Source organism: Capra hircus, chromosome 4, assembly GCF_001704415.2.
Source record: "Capra hircus breed San Clemente chromosome 4, ASM170441v1, whole genome shotgun sequence".
Taxonomy (NCBI): Eukaryota; Metazoa; Chordata; class Mammalia; order Artiodactyla; family Bovidae; genus Capra; species Capra hircus.
Window position 1 is genome coordinate 15,218,104 of NC_030811.1, and position 19,107 is coordinate 15,237,210.

At 40.5% G+C, this 19,107-nt stretch overlaps 1 protein-coding gene across 1 annotated transcript; it reads left to right on the forward strand.

Annotated features, from left to right (window-relative positions):
* Positions 348–1,355, forward strand: TAS2R38 (taste 2 receptor member 38). Its single transcript, XM_005679615.2, has one exon. It carries the CDS (start codon positions 348–350, stop codon positions 1,353–1,355), a length of 1,008 nt encoding a protein of 335 aa, XP_005679672.2.

The window sequence follows — 19,107 nt, forward strand, 5'->3', positions numbered from 1 at the left end:
GGGAAGTCAAGATCCTATCTTGTTTGCATCCGTGATGTCATGCCGTGGCCCTCAGGGAAGGCTGTTATTACAGAATACCTGGGTTTATTCAAAGCTTCTGCATCACCCAAGAGACAGAACCATCATTCTTCTGCTCTCACAATGAGCATCTGTGAGTATCCAAGGGATATTCTAAATAAGTACTGTCCCTCTAAGTTTACTGTCTGAACTTTTGATGCACTCACCTTGGGATAACTCTGGATCAAGAGCGGATGCCTTGTAAAGGAAGGTCCTGACTTAGCACACAAACATACTTTCTCTCCTGGGCGGTACATGAGTCTTAGATTAGCCAAGTCAGAAGAGGCATCATGGTGACTCTGACTCACATCGCATCTGTGCCCTCTGAAGTCAGGAATGCATTTCTGTTCTTTTCAGTCCTGGAGTTTGCAGTAGGGATCCTGGTCAACGCCTTCATTTTCTTGGTGAATTTCCGGGACCTGGTGAGGAGGCAGCCACTGAGCCACTGTGATCTTGTCCTGTTGAGTCTCAGCCTCACCCGGCTTGTCCTGCACGGGCTGCTCTTTCTGAAGGCCATCCAGCTTACTCATTTCCAGCGAATAAGAGACCCACTGAGCTTCAGCTACCAGACCATCATCGTGCTCTGGATGATCGTCCACCAAGCCGGCCTCTGGCTCACCACGTGCCTTAGTCTCCTTTACTGCTCCAAGATTGTCCGTTTCTCTCACGCCTTCCTGCTCCGTGCAGCAAGCTGGATCTCCAGAAAGATCCCCCAGATGCTTCTGGGTGCTGTGGTTCTCTCCTGTGTCTGCACTCTTCTCTGCTTATGGAACTTTTTTAGTGGATCTCGTTTCTCAGCTGTAACTAGGCTACTCACGAATAACAGTACTGAACTCAATTTGAACATTGCAAAACTCAGTTTCTTTCATTCCTTCCTCTTCTGCAGCCTGGCGTCCATCCCTTCTTTCTTGCTTTTCCTGGTTTCCTCTGGGATGCTAGTGTTCTCCCTGGGGAGGCACATGAGGATGATGAGGGCTGAAACCAGAGGCTCTCGGGACCCCAGCCTGGAGGCTCACACCCGGGCACTCAGGTCTCTCGTCTCTTTCTTCTGCCTGTATGTGCTGTCACTCTCCGCTGCCTTAGTCTCGGTGCCGTTGCTGACGCTGTGGCACAGCAAGGTTGGGGTGATGGTCTGCATAGGGATAATGGCAGCCTGTCCCTCGGGACATGCAGTCATCCTGATCTCAGGGAATGCCAAGCTGAGGAGGGCTATGGACACCATTCTGCTTTGGGCAAAGAGCAGTTTCAGGGTAAGGATGGACCACAAGGCAGATCCGAGGACACCAGATCTGTGTTGAGAGCAGACATGAAACGGGCCCTGTGTGGCTATGCCTCTGATTGTTCATAAAGCCTTCAGAAACCCACTCCAATTTCTTCTATGAAATATAACTCCAAGTCTGTCTACATCAATGGGCCCTTCCACGGTAGAATAAAACAATGAAAGCTCTACACATGGTGTAGGCAAGTAGAATGGCATTGATTGCCTAGGTTTCTCTTGACAGAAAGTGTTGTTAGTCGCTCAGTCATGACCAACTGTTTGCAATCCCATGGACTGTAGACCGCCAGGCTCCTCTGTCCATGGAGCTCTCCAGGCAAGAATACTAGAGCAGGTAGCCATTCCCTTCTCCAGAGGATCTTCCTGACCCAGGGATAAAACCCAGGTCTTCTGCATTGCAGGCAGATTCTTTACCATCTGAAACACCAGGGAAACTTTTAAAAATGAACAAAATAGAGAAGCAAAGTACTCAATGTAAATGTTCTGCATACTATGTGCAGAACCACATACCATATGGTTGGTATGACCCACACCATGAGAAATCACCTCTTATGAAATGATATCTAAATTCCAAGGGACATTGGTTGGCTTTTCACATGCTGGCTATTTCTTAAAATAGATGCAAGTATAATATTTGAACATTTTCACTACCTTGGCAATGATATTATCCTCCTCAAACTCCACAATTTTCATGGAAACATACAATATGAAAAGACAAACACGGAAGAAGTGACATCATCATTTCGGTTTCAAGAAGCACTACATCAAAGCTCCTACAGGAACTAGAGGATGGGTCATTTTGTCTGAAAGTGCACTGATTCAGAAATGTATATTCAACCTGCTTTATACTGAGAGATAAAAAGGAAGATACTTGCTCAGTGGGGTGCCCTGGATGCAAAGCCTGTCTGTGCTTTCTGGTTCTATTCCCACTTGAGGTCAGTACCAAGCATTGATCAGTCTAGTTGGGGAACCCGCCGAAGTAGTCTTGCCGAAAAACATGGTTGTGGAGACCAGCATTCTCTGTCTTCCTGCGCAGGAGCCTAGCCAGGAAGTCTTCCCTCAAATCAGAACCTAAATGACTCAGTAGAGAGACAGGTATACCAGGCTTAGATCTTTACAGGCTTGAATGCATAGCCCAGCCCTTCTCTAAATGTTTGATAGAATCTGCCCGTGAAGTCATCTGGTCTTGGACTTTTCCACTACTAGCATACACCCTAAGAAAATCATAACTCAAGACACATGCACCCCAATGTTCATTGCAGCACTATTCACAATAGCCAAGGCATGGAAGCAACCTAAAGGTCCAACAGCAGGGAAACAGATAAAGAAGATGTGGCGCAGGCGTACAGTGGACCAATGGACTCTTACTCAGCCATGGAAAGGAATGAGGCTGGGCCATTCATAGAGATGTGGGTGGACCTAGAGTCTGCTGTGCGGAGAAAAGTAAGTCAGAAAGAGAAAACAAATACCAAATATTAACACATATATGTGGAATCTAGGAAATGGTACAAATGCACCTATTTCCAGGGCAGGAATAGAGACACAGATGTAGAGAATAAACATGTGAACACAGTTTGGGAAGGAGAGGATGGGACACATTGGGAGAGTAAGACTGACTTATATACACAACCATATGTAAGATAGATAACCAAAGTTATCCTGTGTGTGAAAGTCACTTAGTCATGTCCAACTCTTTGCAACCCCATGGACTATACAGTCCATGGTATTCTCCAAGCCAGAATACTGGTGTGGGTAGCCTTTCCCTTCTCCAGGGAATCTTCCCAACCCAAGGATTGAACCCAGGTCTCCTGAATTGCAGGTGGATTCTTTACCAGCTAAGCTCTAGGTTTCCCTCAAAGACAGTGGTCTCCACTCTTGGATGCACATTAGGGGAGCTTTCAAAATCTCAATGGCTAGGCCATACACTAGGCTGATTAAATCAGATCTCTGGAGGTAGAAAAGTTATGACCAACCTAGATAACATATTCAAAAGCAGAGACATTACTTTGCCAACAAAGGTCCGTCTAGTCAATGCTATGGTTTTTCCAGTAGTCATGTATGGATGTGAGAGTTGGACCGTGAAGAAGGCTGAGCGCCGAAGAATTGATGTGTTTGAACTGTGGTGTTGGAGAAGACTCTTGAGAGTCCCTTGGACTGCAAGGAGATCCAACCAGTCCATTCTGAAGGAGATCAGCCCTCGGTCTTCTTTGGAAGGAATGATGCTAAAGCTGAAACTCCAGTACTTTGGCCACCTCATGCGAAGAGTTGACTCATTGGAAAAGACTCTGATGCTGGGAGGGATTGGGGGCAGGAGGAGAAGGGGACAACAGAGGATGAGATGGCTGGATGGCATCACTGACTCGATGGACATGAGTCTGAGTGAACTCCAGGAGTTGGTGATGGACAGGGAGGCCTGGCGTGCTGCAATTCGTGGGGTCGCAAAGAGTCGGACATGACTGAGCGACTGAACTGAACTGAACTGGAGGTAGAACCTAGGCAACATTTTCTTAAGGACCCTAGGGTTACCAGGGTACAACCAATGTTGAGACTCCCTGTTCCTGTCACTCTTATTATTGAGCGGGACGATGTGGTCCTTCAGTTGAACTGTACTGTGACCCTTTAATTCCACCTTCCCCTGGAGGACTTGGAGGACTAAGAAAGAGAACGATAAAGGACAGCCTTTCTTATTTTTCTTCCTCTTGTTTTGCCTAAACTCTCTCTGGACAGGTCTCTATTACATCTTACTGCTCTCCACAGCTTTTTTAGCATTATATTTTGACATAATCTTATACTTAAAGTTGCAAGAATTTCCATATACCCTTTATCCAGATGTACCCATTTCTTTCATTTGCCCCATTTCTATCCTCTCCTCCCCACAATTCCAACCCCAAAATATAAGGTTCACTTTAGTTTTCTTCTTCTATATATTCATAATGCCTTTAACCATGAAAAATACCTTGCATTTATGTTCAATATATTTGCCTGTTTGCGTATGTGTAGCATACAGAAAAAGTGGTTTCAGAATTTCTATCCTGTAACACTGCAGAAGCAGAATAACAAGAGTTCAGTAACTATTTGCAGAATTTTTTCATTTGTAGGCAAAATTTATACACAGTAATATGCACAGGTATTAAATGTAAAACTTGATGAGGCTTGATTAATATGTATATACTTATATGTATATATATTCATGCAACCAATACCTCAAATATAATATATGATATTTCCATCAGCACAGAAAGTTCCAGTATTCCTCTTCCAATAAATCTTCACCCACCATGGGCAACCACTGTACTAATTTTTTCACAGTTTATTTCTTCCCATGGATGAGTTTTGTCTGTTCTTTTATGGAATCATGTGATTTGGACTCTTGTTTTGCTACTTTCACTCCACATAATACCTTTGAGATTCATCCTTAACAGTATGTGAGTCATAAATTGTTATCTACTTTTGATGATCACTTGCATTGTTTACACTGTGGAACTATTATGAATAAACATTCTTTTTTTAAAAACTTTACAATATTGTATTGGTTTTGCCATACATCAACATGAATCCGCCACAGGTGTATACATGTTCCCCATCCTGAACCCCCTTCCCACATCCTTCCCCATACCATCCCTTTGGGTCATCCCAGTGCACCAGCTCCTGTATCATGCATCGAACCTGGACTGGCAATTCGTTTCACATATAATATTATACATGTTTCAATGCCATTCTCCCAAATCATCCCACCCTCGCCCTCTCCCACAGAGTCGATGAGACTGTTCTATATATCTGTGTCTCTTTTGCTGTCTTGCATACAGGGTTATCATTACCATTTTTCTAAATTCCATATATATGCATTAGTATACTGTATTGGTGTTTTTCTTTCTGGCTTACCTCACTCTGTATAATAAGCTCCAGTTTCATCCACCTCATTAGAACTGATTCAAATGTATTCTTTTTAATGGCTGAGTAATACTCCATTGTGTATATGTACCACAGCTTTCTTATCCATTCGTCTGCTGATGGACATCTAGGTTGCTTCCATGTCCTAGCTATTATAAACAGTGCTGTGATGAACATTGGGGTACACATGTCTCTTTCAATTCTGGTTTCCTCAGTGTGTATGCCCAGCAGTGGGAGTGCTGGGTCGTATGGCAGTTCTATTTCCAGTTTTTTAAGGAATCTCCACACTGTTCTCCATAGTGGCTGTACTAGTTTGCATTCCCACCAACTGTGTAAGAGGGTTCCCTTTTCTCCACACCTTCTCCAGCATTTATTGCTTGTAAACTTTTGGATCGCAGCCATTCTGACTGGAGTGAAATGGTACCTCATTGTGGTTTTGATTTGCATTTCTCTGATAATGAGTGACGTTGAGCATCTTTTCATGTGTTTGTTAGCCATCTGTATGTCTTCTTTGGAGAAATTTCTGTTTAGTTCTTTGGCTCATTTTTTGATTGGGTCATTTATTTTTCTGGAATTGAGCTGCATACGTTGCTTGTATATTTTTGAGATTAGTTGTTTGTCAGTTGCTTCATTTGCTATTATTTTCTCCCTTTCTGAAGGGTGTCTTTTCACCTTGCTTATAGTTTCGTTGTTGTGCAGAAGCTTTTAATTTTAATTAGGTCCCATTTGTTTATTTCTGCTTTTATTTCCAATATCCTGGGAGGTGGGTCATAGAGGATCCTGCTGTGCTTTATGTAGGAGAGTGTTTTCCCTATGTTCTCCTCTAGGAGTTTTATAGTTTCTGGTCTTACATTTAGATCTTTAATCCATTTAGAGTTTATTTTTGTATATGGTGTTAGAAAGTGTTCTAGTTTCACTCTTTTACAAGTGGTTAACCAGTTTTCCCAGCACCATTTGTTAAAGAAATTGTCTTTTTTCCATTGTATATTCTTGCCTCCTTTGTCAAAGATAAGGTGTCCATAGGTGCATGGATTTATCTCTGGGCTTTCTATTTTGTTCCATTTATCTACACTTCTGTCTTTGTGCCAGTACATACTGTCTTGATGACTGTGGCTTTGTAGTAGAGCCTGAAGTCAGGCAAGTTGATTCCTCCAGTTCCATTCTTCTTTCTCAAGATTGCTTTGGCTATTCGAGGTGTTTTTGTATTTCTATACAAACTGTGAAATTATTTGTTCTAGCTCTGTGAAAAATACCATTGGTAGGTTGATAGGGATTGCATTGAATCTATAGATTGCTTTGGGTAGTATAATCATTTTCACTATATTGATTCTTCTGATCCAGGAACACGGTATATTTCTCCATCTATTAGTGTCCTCTTTGATTTCTTTCACCAGTGTTTTATAGTTTTCTATATATAGGTCTTTTGTTTCTTTCAGTTCAGTTCAGTTCAGTCGCTCAGTCATGTCCGACTCTTTGCGACCCCATGAATTGCAGCACGCCAGGCCTCCCTGTCCATCACCAACTCCCGGAGTTCACTCAGACTCACATCCATCGAGTCAGTGATGCCATCCAGCCATCTCATCCTCGATCGTCCCCTTCTTCTCCTGTCCCCAATCCTTCCCAGCATCAAAGTCTTAGGTAGATATATTCCTAGTATTTCATTCTTTTCGTTGCAATGGTGAATGGAATTGTTTCCTTAATTTCTCTTTCTATTTTCTCATTATTAACGTATAGGAATGCAAGGGATTTCCATGTGTTGGTTTTATATCCTGCAACTTTACTGTATTCATTGATTAGCTCTAGTAATTTTCTGGTGGAATCTTTAGGGTTTTCTATGTAGAGGATCATGTCATCTGCAAACAGTGAGAGTTTTACTTCTTTTCCTATTTAGATTCCTTTTATTTCTTTTTCTGCTCTGATTGCTGTGGCCAAAACTTCCAAAACTATGTTGAATAGTAGTGGTGAAAGTGGGCACCCTTGTCTTGTTCCTGACTTTAGGGGAAATGCTTTCAATTTTTCACCATTGAGGATAATGTTTGCTGTGGGTTTGTCGTATACAGCTTTTATTATGTTGAGGCATGTTCCTTGTATTCCTGCTTTCTGGAGAGTTTTTGAATAAACATTCTTGAATCCACCTTTTGGTGACAGCAGTTTTCATTTCTCTTAGATAAATTCCTAGAAGTGGAATTACTGTGTCATAAAGTGGATGTGCATTTATTTTTACAAGACACTGCTGAAGAGTTTTCCAGAGTGAATCTAGTATTTCAGGTTCCCATCAACAGTGCAGGAGATTTGTTCTACATTTTCACAAACATTTGGTACTGTCAATTCTTTTTTAATTTGGGCCATTCTAGTGGAGGTGAATGGTATTGCACTGTGGTTTTAATTTGGATGTCCCTGACAACTAGTATTTGCTTTTCTCTGTCTGGCTTATTTCACAAATGCAAAAAGGGAAAATGGTTGTCTGAGGAGGCTTTACAAATAGCTGAGAAAAGAAGAGAAGCAAAAGGCAAGGAGAAAAGGAAAGATATACCCATTTGAATGCAGAATTCCAAAACATAGCAAGGAGAGATAACAAAGCCTTCCTTGGTGACCAATGCAAAGAAATAGAGGGAAACAATAGAGTGGGAAAGACTAGAGATCCCTCCAAGAAAATTAGAGATACCAAAGATGGGCACAATAAAGAACAGAAATGGTATGGACCTAACAGAAGCAGAAGATATTAAGAAGAGGTGGCAAGAATATACAGAAGAACTATACAAAAAAGATCTTCAAGACCCAGATGGTCACGATGGTGTGATCACTCACCTAGAGTCGGACATCCTGGAATGTGAAGACAAGTGGGCCTTAGGAAGCATCACTACAAGCAAAGCTAGTGGAGGTGATGGAATTCCATTTGAGCTATTTCAAACCCTAAAAGATGATGTTCTGAAAGTGCTACACTCAATATGCAAGCAAATTTGGAAGACTCAGCAGTAGCCACAGGACAGTTTTCATTCCAATCCCAAAGAAAGGCAATGTCAAAGAATGCTCAAAGTACCACACAATTGCACTCATATCACACACTAGCAAAGTAATACTCAAAATTCTCCAAGCTAGGCTTCAACAGTATGTGAACCGTGAACTTCCAGACATTCAAGCTGGGTCTAGAAAAGGCAGAGGAACCAGAGATCAAGTTGCCATCATCTGCTGGATCATCAAAAAAGCAAGAGAGTTCCAGAAAAACATCTACTTCTGCTTTATTGATTATGCCAAAGGCTTTGGCTGTTTGGATCACAGCAAACTGTGGAAAATTCTGAAAGAGATGGGAATACCAGACCACCTGACCTGCCTCCTGAGAAATCTGTATGCAGGTTAGGAAGCAATAGTTAGAACCAGGTGTGGAACAACAGACTGGTTCCAAATCGGGAAAGGAGTACATCAAGGCTGTATATTGTCACCCTGCTTGTTTAACTTATATGCAGAATATAACATGGATGAAGCACAAGCTGGAATCAAGATTGCCAGGAGAAATGTCAATAACCTCAGATATGCAGATGACACCACCCGATGGCAGAAAGTGAAGAGGAACTAAAAAGCCTCTTGATGAAAGTGAAAGAGGAGAGTGAAAAAGTTGGCTTAAAACTCAACATTCAGAAAACTAAGATCATGGCATCTAGTCCCATCACTTCATGGGAAATAGATGGGGAAACAGTGAAAACAGTGACAGACTATTTTTTGGGGCTTCAAAATCTGCAGATGGTGATTGCAGCTATGAAATTAAAGGACACTTGCTCCTTGGAAGAAAAGTTATGACCAATCTAGACAGCATATTAAAAAGCAGAGATATTACTTTGCCAACAAACGTCCATCTAGTCAAAGCTGTGGTTTTTCCAGTGGTAATGTGTGGATGTGAGAGTTAGACTATAAAGAAAATGGAGTGCCGAAGAATTGATGCTTTTGAACTGTGGTGTTGGAGAAAACTCTTGAGAGTCCCTTGGACTGCAAGGAGATTCAACCAGTCCATCCTAAAGGAAATCAGTCCTGAATATTCATTGGAAGGACTGATGCTGAAGCTGAAACGCCAATATTTTGGCCACCTGATGCAAAGAACTAACTCTTTTGAAAAGACCCTAATTCTGGGAAAGATTGAAGACAGGAGGAGAAGGGGATGACAGGGGATGTGATGGTTGGATGGGATCACCAACACAATGGACGTGAGTTTGAGTAAACTCCAGGTGTTGGTGATGGACAGGGAAGCCTGGCGTGCTGCAGTCCATGGGATCACAAAGAGTCGGACATGACTAAGCAACTGAACTGAACTGAACTGAACTGAATGTCCCTCAGGTACATCTATGCTGTTATGAATGGCAAATGGCAAGATGGCAAGATTTTCTTCTTTCTCACAGGTGAATATTATATATATATATATATATATATACACACACACACACACACACACACACACACGTATGTGTATACACACACCTATCTTCCTTATGCATTCATTTGTCAGTGAGCACTTAGGCTGTTTTCACATTTTGGCTGTGGTGAATAATGCTGCAATGAACATAGGAGTGCCTACATCTCTCTGAGATACTAATTTCATTTCCTTCACAATATACACCCAGAAATAGGATCGCTGGATCATATGAGAGTCCTGTGGGGCTTCCCAGGTAGCTCAATGGTAAAGAATCCACCAGTCAATGCAGGAGAAGCGGGCTCTATCTCTGGATCAGGAAGATCCCTTGGAAAAGGAAATAGCAACCCACTCCAGTATTCTTGCCTGGAAAGTCCCATGGATAGCGGAGCCTGGAGAGCTATAGTCGATGGGGTCGCAAAAGAGTGGGACGTAACTAAGTGACTAGATGACAACAACAATGAAAGAGTCCTATTTTTAACTTTTCAAGGAACTTCCCAGTTTTCCATAGCGACTATGCTAATTTGCATTCCCATCAACAGAGTGCACATCTTCATTAGATATTGTTATCACTTATTGTTTTAATCACAGCCATTCTAATATGTGTGAGGTGATATCTCATTCTGATTTTGACTTGCATTTCCCTAATGATTAGTATACAAGTAGATCAAGGTCAGGTTGTAGAGCTAAGCTCAAGAGCTGAGGTTTGTTAGTGTTAATGGTTATGTGTTAGTTGCTCAGTCGTGTCTGACTTTTTGTGACCCCATGGACTGCAGCCCGTCAGGGTCCTCCATCCACAGAGTTCTCCAAGCAAGAACACGGGAGTGGGTTGCCATTTCCTTCTCCAGTTAATGATTATAATGGAAACTTAAATAGGGAAGTGACATGATCATAACGATGATTTTATAAAGTTTTGTCTAATAGCATTTTCTAATATTGATTGAGAGGGTGAAGGTTGAAGGGTGAACATTAGAAAGGTGAAGGTTTCAGACCATTTGCACTCCAACTGCAGCGAAAGGTTTAGGCTAGGATGGGGGTGGTAGGAATGGAGAGGTGAAGTAGAGGTAACAGAACTTTTGAAAAACATCATCGACTAGGGTCTTCACATGGTGTTTGACCAAGAAGGAAGCATCAAGGAGGCTTTCAGTGTCTGAGTATGTTGTAATATGATATAATGACTAACAAAAATAAAGAAGTTGAAGAAGGAAGTTGGATTGAGTTTGTGGAAAATGGTAAATGTGGTTTGGAACTTATTGCAACTGAATTGACATCATGTCACCTACTTGGAAACACCAGCAGAGTCTTGGAAATGAAGAACTAAAATTCAGTTTAGAGGACAGACCTAGAAATAGACACATGGTCATCCAAGGACAAGCCAGTTTGGAAAAACATAAATTTTAAATGAGGTTATAAAAGTAGATGGAAAATGTTGGCAAAGTTGGAGGCCATAAAGTTCTGGAAGCAGCAAGTGGGCAAGAGGTAATAAGGACGGTTGGAATAGGCCAGGGGTGAGTGTGTGTGTGTGTGTGTGTGTGTGTGTGTGTGTGTGTGTGTGCACGCATGCATATATGTGTGTGTGCATGTGCCTTCCCAGCACCTTCCTTCTTCTGAAAACAACCACTTTCGTCTTGGGATAACTGCTCCTCATGCTCCAGTTAGACTGTTTACCATGATCCTGTCCCTAACCATATTTGATGGGTCTCCATCATCTGATAGACCCATCAATGTCTACCTTTGGGATTTTTCTAACTTGTAAGACATGAAATACAACAGCTTCTCATGGCTATGATTCCTGCCATATTTCCTATCACAAGAGAAAGTGATTAGAGACAAGAGATGAATATGGCAAGACCTAGTTTTATCTGATTCTTGATGTTCCAGAGGTTCAGATATATCTTTGCTTTATTTTGGTTTCACTGTGTGATCCTTTGACATATGTCATGAGCCAATACATACCACTTTTGCCTAAACTAGTTTGAAGTTCTTTCACTTGCCACTAAAAGACCTATGATACAATGAGTAGTACATAACCCATAGATGGAAGAAGAGGACGTGATTTGTGAATAGTACAAAGGAGTTCAAACATTCCATGTAATGTTTCATTTCTTGGATTAGGAGACAGCTGTTTATTAGATTATTCTTTATCTTTTTTGTACATCTGAAATATGACATGATACATTGAGTTGGTCAAAAAATCCATTTGGGTTTTCCTGCAAGAGGTTATGGAAAAATCTGAATGAACTTTTTGGCCAATACAGTAGTTTTTAAAAGAATGCATCAAAGACTTAACGTTACATGTCATCTAAGTACTCTGAATACGTCTTTGCTGGGGCATTCACATGGAGGCACACCACTGTAATTAGATTTACTCTGTCCTACAAAAAGTCTGATTTGGGAAAACTCATTTAGCACTAAATAATCCAGTTTCACTTTCTGATCCAAAAGTCCTTATCAGAAATGAAACAAATAAGATGAAATAAATTTCTAAGGCTATAAAAAATTAATTTTCATTATATGTTCTCCAATTTCAAAATTATTGGACAAATGTTCTATTCATATTTAGAAGAATCTATACTTTCAAAGAACTATTTTCCATGTATGAAGCAGAATGCTGTTAAATATGACTCCTAGTTAAAAGGATTCAAGGATAAATTCTATACTTGACATCTCCATGCACAATGTTAACCTGAAAATGCAATCCACAAAAGAAAAAGTATTATGTTTTTAGTTCCAAAGATAGAGCAACTAAATATTTTAACATTCAACCTGTATTTTTTTAATGAATTTAAAATATCATCTCCAGTATCATGTATTTGTGTTATGTATTCAGCTGAGTCAAAAATAAGTTTCATATAGTTCTGGTAAGTGTTTGTCTTATGCCTGGTTAACTTCACATGTTATTTCATTGTCAAGAACCTATAGGTTTTTGGGTTTGTAAACTGCTGGTTTATAAACCACAACACTATAAAAGTAGGTAAAGGAAAGATGTGCTTCTCCACTCAAAAGGAGTGAGAAAGATCTCTGAGACTTATCTTTGGCAGAATTACACACAATATCCATCACCAAACAAAATGATGAAATTTGTTGCTTAATGTATACCTTAATGCAGTTAATTCATTGTTTGCACCAGCTAAAACTACAAAATTTGTAGGTCTTACCTTTACAACTGTGTATCTGGTCAATTCAAAAGTTTTTTAAAGAGAAGGAATTGTGTTCCTCAAAAATGATTTCAATTTCAATCTTAACACAGAAATTGCCACATTTAAAAAACATTTTCTTGCAGTTTATGCTTTACAATTTTCCAAAATCTTAAGACCATCTGTTAACAAAGACACTTCAAGTTTTCTTCTCTTGAGTCAATTTTGATGTATTGTGTCATGATTTATCTATCATGTCAATGTATGGCAAAACCAACACAGTATTGTAAAGTAAAATAAAGTAAAAATAAAAATTTAATTAAAAAAAGAAAAAAAACTTTAATGGCTTAAATTTGTGGTATTTTCTTATCATATTTCACAGAGTGTAAAACAGCATCAGTTTTAGGATACATCCTTATTTTATACACCACTAAGGAAAAAAAATTCAAAGCTACCAATTAAGCAATGTTTTCTTATCATTGATTACATACAGCTTAAATCCAGAAATGTCATGTGGAAAGCAACATGCTTCTCTGAGTCAATGAAATATGGTATATTTTAAATCTCAGTGCATGTGTTTGTTTGTTTAATTTTCAACGTGCTTAGTAGGTGCATGTAGTACAATGGACTATTGTGTTATGAATAGCTTGAACTCATGCAAAACTCTGGTTTTGTGTAGTTCTAGACCTTTCTAGCGTGTCTGGCACACAGCTTTAATGACCACATCCGTGAATACTTTACTGCAGTGTGTTTCCTGACAAATGATGTGGTGAGTAGGCTTCAGTTCCGTGCCATTGTGAAATGTTGCCACAGCGGTTGGAATTAAGTAACATCACATACCATCACAGAATATACCCCTAGTCATGCTTACTAACTGGACCTTTCTACAGAAAAACGTCAAAGATTTTCCTATTACACAGATTATCTCTTGATGTTGTAGACATCAACAGTGCCATTTTAATAAATTCATTGGTTACATGAAGTTTTCAATTAATACCACAAGTAAATATAGCTAGCTACTTGGAATTATTATTTATACCCTTGCTTCATCCACTGCAATTATAACACACCACAGATTATTTAATTCCTCCCCAGGAAGTTCTAGCTCAGTTGGTAAAGAAACTGCCTGTAGTGCAGGAGACCCCGGTTTGATTTCTGGGTTGGGAAGATCCCCTGGAGAAGGGATAGGCTACCCACTCTAGTATTCTTGGGCTTTCCTTGTGGATCAGCTGGTAAAGAATTCACCTGCAACATGGGAGACCTGAGTTTGATCCCTGGGTTGGGAAGATCCCCTGGAGAAGGGAAATGCTATCCACTCCAGTATTCTGGCCTGGAGAATTCCCTGTACTGTATAGCATGACTGAGTGACTTTCACTTTCCAGCAAGTTCTCAGCCCGATATTCTAAGTGACAGTATTCCTGAGTATAATATATTCATGAATGTTTGATTCTGTGTAAGCCACATAATGTCGCCTTCACTCCATAGACAATCTTTCAGAAATCTGTTGTCTGTAAAGGATTTTATGGTCACTTTTTCACAAAAGCATTTGGGAAACCTATTTTGTTTGCATTCAGAAATCAACTGTGGAAATTCTAGTTCTTCCTATTAATTGAGTTTTCATCATATGTCTTTTCTATGAAGCAGTTGTCCCTTAATTTGCTTCATAACTGTCTCCTGTTTTATTCTTTGGCAAAGACACATAAAATATTGTTTACTTTTTTGCAAAAAGGAAAAATATTCTCTCCCATTTTTCTGAAAGCATGTAGACTCTTCATTCTTCCTTTTGTTTTCCCTCTTTCAATAGAGGCAATACTTTAAACAACACTTGCTCTACTCCAGGGGGAAACAAATAGCTATGTGAGCATGACAATAGCTGGTAACTGGGTTCCTTCCAATGAGGTGGAGACTAGAAACAGAGGACTGAGCCCTCACCCTCCATCAAGCCAACTGCTGCCCTGAGGGAACATAATGTCAATAGTGCCAGATCTTCTCAATACCTAGGTGGCTATAGAGATCTCTCAAACTTCAAAATGTTAATTCAAATTTCTTTCTGCTTATCAAACAAAATATTGCTGCAATCTGTGGGCCCCCAGTTTGCAATCTCTGCTACCAATTTGCAGCCTCTCCTTAAGGGGATATGAGAGAGTATTTTTCTGTTTGAGCAGAAAAGAAATGAGGAACTGAGAGAAAGGACCCTGAGATAAACTCTTAAGAAGGTGTTATTTAGGTTGAATAACTCAGAATGTTGTTGTGATGCTCAGTAGGGGATATACTTGTATGTATGGCTGGTTCACTTTGCTGTACAGTAGAAATTAACACAACATGGTAAAACAACTCTACTCCAGTAAAAATTAATTTTTAAAAAAAAGTGAATGCAATGCTGGACTGGTATTCACTGGTGCATATAGTACTGCAGAGTTCTGAAAGCTGCTGAATTTCCAAACTATACAGAAGGGTAGACACTTCCATCCTACTAAGCTTCCTCCTATTGATTATGCCCATGTCTGGGGACCACAGGAATTCTCTGAGAGCTCCTGGTATGGAGAGAGTGGCGGCTGGGCGGAACTCATGAGTAATCATGAGTTAAATTCTGTATGGCACTTGACATATTGTTAGTTCCTAAATCACAATGTTCAGAACCTTAAATATTGATTTATCATCTTCTGGGACCTAGAATTTTTGAACAAAAATATGAAAAATGGTATTTTACTTATTAGGTTTTCCTATTTAGAAGCCTCTAGAATACATGTTACCTATTTTTTTTAAATTTAAAGAAATCACCAGAATTATGCAGGTTTGAATCTATTTTCACGGATTTTGCCTAACTTTCAGCTTTTTTGATTATATTTTCTCCCATGATTTCTTTGATTATTGCTGCTGTTTATTCAGCCTTCATGTTTTCTCTTTTGCAAACCACAACATATGTACCTGATCTGCTAGATCTGACAACACACCTCTCTTTCTTTCCCCTCTAATCACATTTACTTCTTTTGGCATTTGTTTATTAATTTCATTATATTAGGTGATATTCTTTTCAGTGTTCTCTAAACTCTGAATGAAAACATAAGTGAGACGTTTTCCAACATTTCCTATGTCTTATCATCGACTTAATGGACATAAACTTGAGTGAACTGTGGGAGACAGTGGAGGACAGGGAAGCCTGGCATGCTTCAGTCCATGGGGTCACAAAGAGTTGGACATGACTTAGTGACTGAATAGCAACAACAATAACGACTTTATTTTGCAGACAGTCACTGGATGTTTTTTTTCATAATGCTCACCTTATTTTGAGTTGTTATATTCTCACACATCCATTGATTTTTTTCCTACATATTAAACTTTGAAGTAGGAGGTTAGGGAGCTTTCCCCAACATTCAAATATGTAATGGATCTAGATAAACATTGGAAGTGTTAAATAGCATAAGATCTGATGAAGGAAGATCAGTTCAGTTCAGTCGCTCAGTCGTGTCCGACTCTTTGCGATCCCATGAATTGCAGCACGCCAGGCCTCCCTGTCCATCACCATCTCCCGGAGTTCACTCAGACTCACATCCATCGAGTCCGTGATGCCATCTAGCCATCTCATCCTCGGTCGTCCCCTTCTCCTCCTGCCCCCAATCCCTCCCAGCATCAGAGTCTTTTCCAGTGAGTCATCTCTTTGCATGAGGTGGCCAAAGTACTGGAGTTTCAGCTTTAGCATCATTCCTTCCAAAGAACACCAAGGGCTGATCTCCTTCAGAATGGACTGGTTGGATCTCTTTGCAGTCCAAGGGACTCTCAAGAGTCTTCTCCAACACCACAGATCAAAAGCATCAATTCTTCAGTGCTCATCCTTCTTCACAGTCCAACTCTCACATCCATACATGACATTGGAAAAAACATAGCCTTGACTAGACGGACCTTAGTTGGCAAAGTAATGTCTCTGCTTTTGAATATGCTATCTAGGTTGATCATAACTTTTCTTCCAAAGAGTAAGGGGAAGTATTTTATTTTCTTTGGTTTTGTTTTGCCAGGCTACAGAAAACCTGAGCAGAAAGTCTGATCGTTGAACACAGTTTCTTCTGGCTGATGCTGTGACAGCTTGATAGAAATGAAGTCATGTCCTCCCTACCCAATTGGATAACTGTCCTCAGCAGCAGAACTTCTAATTTATTCAATGAGCCACTACACAACGTGAAAGCCAAGTATGAACATCTCCCTGGGATCTCTGTTCTAGAACCTGACCGTCTCTCCACAGGCTCCAAATCCTCCCTTCTGCTGATTCAAGAGCCACCCCTCACCTCCAGGCTCCAACTCTTCAGAGCAATGGAAAGTAACTAAAATATTTCATCACAGGAATGATAGGGTCAAGTCTGCATTTTAGAAAGATCATTATTGCTGAAGAGTGGGGAATTGCTAAAGCAAGATGATGGCACAGAGGTTTCTTTAGACATTGCTGAGAAGATCAAGGATAGAGCAGGTGGAGACCGGGGACAAGGTAGCATTGAGGAAGTGGAGGAGAAGGCAGGTTGAGAAGCTCCAAGGAAAGAGAATCATCATGACTTAGAGTTTGATTGGATGGGAAGGAGGGGAGAGAGAGAAACCAAGGATAATACCCTAATTTAAAGCTATGGGCAACTGAATAGATGGTCTTCCCATCCAGAGATAAAGAACTTAAGAGAATGAACATGTTTTAGCAGTGAGTGACAGTCGCTCAGTCGTGTCCGACTGTTTGCAACCCCATGGACTATACAGTCCAGGGAATTCTCCAGACCAGAATACTGGAGTGGGTAGCCTTTTCCTTCTCCAGGGGATCTTCCCAGCCCAGGGCTCGAACCCAGGTCTTCCACATTGTGGGTGGATTCTTTACCACTGAGCCATAAGGGAAGCCTCGTTTTAGCAGAGGATGGTAAATAATACACTCGAGGGTATGTCCACACTGGGTTGTCTGTGGAACATCTCAATGAAAAGTGAAACTAGTCAGAAGTTACATTTTACCAGAAGAATTACAGTGGTCCAATTGTTGAATAAATCATATAAATGTATATGCAATAATAATATATCATCAAAAATCTATATTTCGACTTGAAGGGATGCATGTAATACAGTGTGAGTTTAACCTATAGTGCTTAGATTACAAATAATATATACAGTATGATCCCAGTTTTCTAAACAACCCAGGATCTATATATTGATATATCTATCTTCTTATCTATCTGCTCATCTATAAAGTATACACACCCAGAGATGTTAACAGCAACTATTGCTAAATGTAAAATTTTATGAACATTATTTTCTCAACTTTCATTGCCAGTATTTTCTAACCACTTTTTAAAATATTTGTTCATTTATTTGGCTGCACAGGGTCTTAGTTGGGACAAGCAGGTTCTTTGATTTTCATTGGAGCAGGTGGGTTTTTTAGTTGTGGCGTGCAGAATCCAGCTCCCTGACCAGGGATCGAACCCGGGCCATGTGCATTAGGAGCACAGGGTCTTAGCCACTGGACCACCAGGAAAGCTCCTCTAACCACTTTTTGTAATTAGTGTGTGTTTGTCACTCAGTCGTGTACGACTCTTTATGATCCCATGCACTGTAGCCCACTAGGCCCCTCTGTCCATGGAATTCTCCAGGTAAGAATACTGGAGTGTGTTGCCATTCCCTTCTCCAGGGGATATTCCTAACCCAGGGATCAAGCCCGGGTCTCCTGCACTGCAGGCAGATTCCTTACCATCTGAGCCATCAGCGAAGTACCAATGAGTACACATAGCCTTTACAGTAGGAAAAGTATGATAAAAGGAAACATTCAGAGGTAATATATCTTTGATAGTAAGACTTTGGTATTATTCACCCTCACCAGACCCCCTGTATCCAGCAGAGCACCATGCTAGTGAAATACTGAATAGTCATCACCTTCTCGAGGCATGAGGCCAGGGAGATGGGCTGTTGGGTGGGACCAGAGAGGAGGAGTCCACGATAAAGGGGACTGAGCAGAGAGCCAGGTTGCAGTTATGGAACCAATGGGACATATGAAGACCTCCTTATTAAACGTAGTGACTTCAGATGAACTTCTTTTCTTAAAATTTTTTATTTTGACAATTTCAGATTTGCAGACATGTTGTAAGGAAAGTCCAAATAAATAATTCACAGACACTCTTCACCCAGACTCATATCTGTTAACATTTTACTACATTTTCTTTCCACTCTATTTCAAGGAGATTCAGACACACAGAACAAGTCGGTATTAAGATATTCCATTTCCTAAATAATCCTGCAATCATTCCCCTCTATGAGAACCCCTTTGGCGGGGACCTTCCTCTTTCAGAGGCTACTCCCTTCCCCTCCTAGCCCCTCCCGCTCCTTGGCCAAGA

Excerpts from the sequence above, each read along its gene's own strand:
- TAS2R38 (XM_005679615.2), top strand. The coding sequence starts at position 348 with ATGGTGACTCTGACTCACATCGCATCTGTGCCCTCTGAAGTCAGGAAT.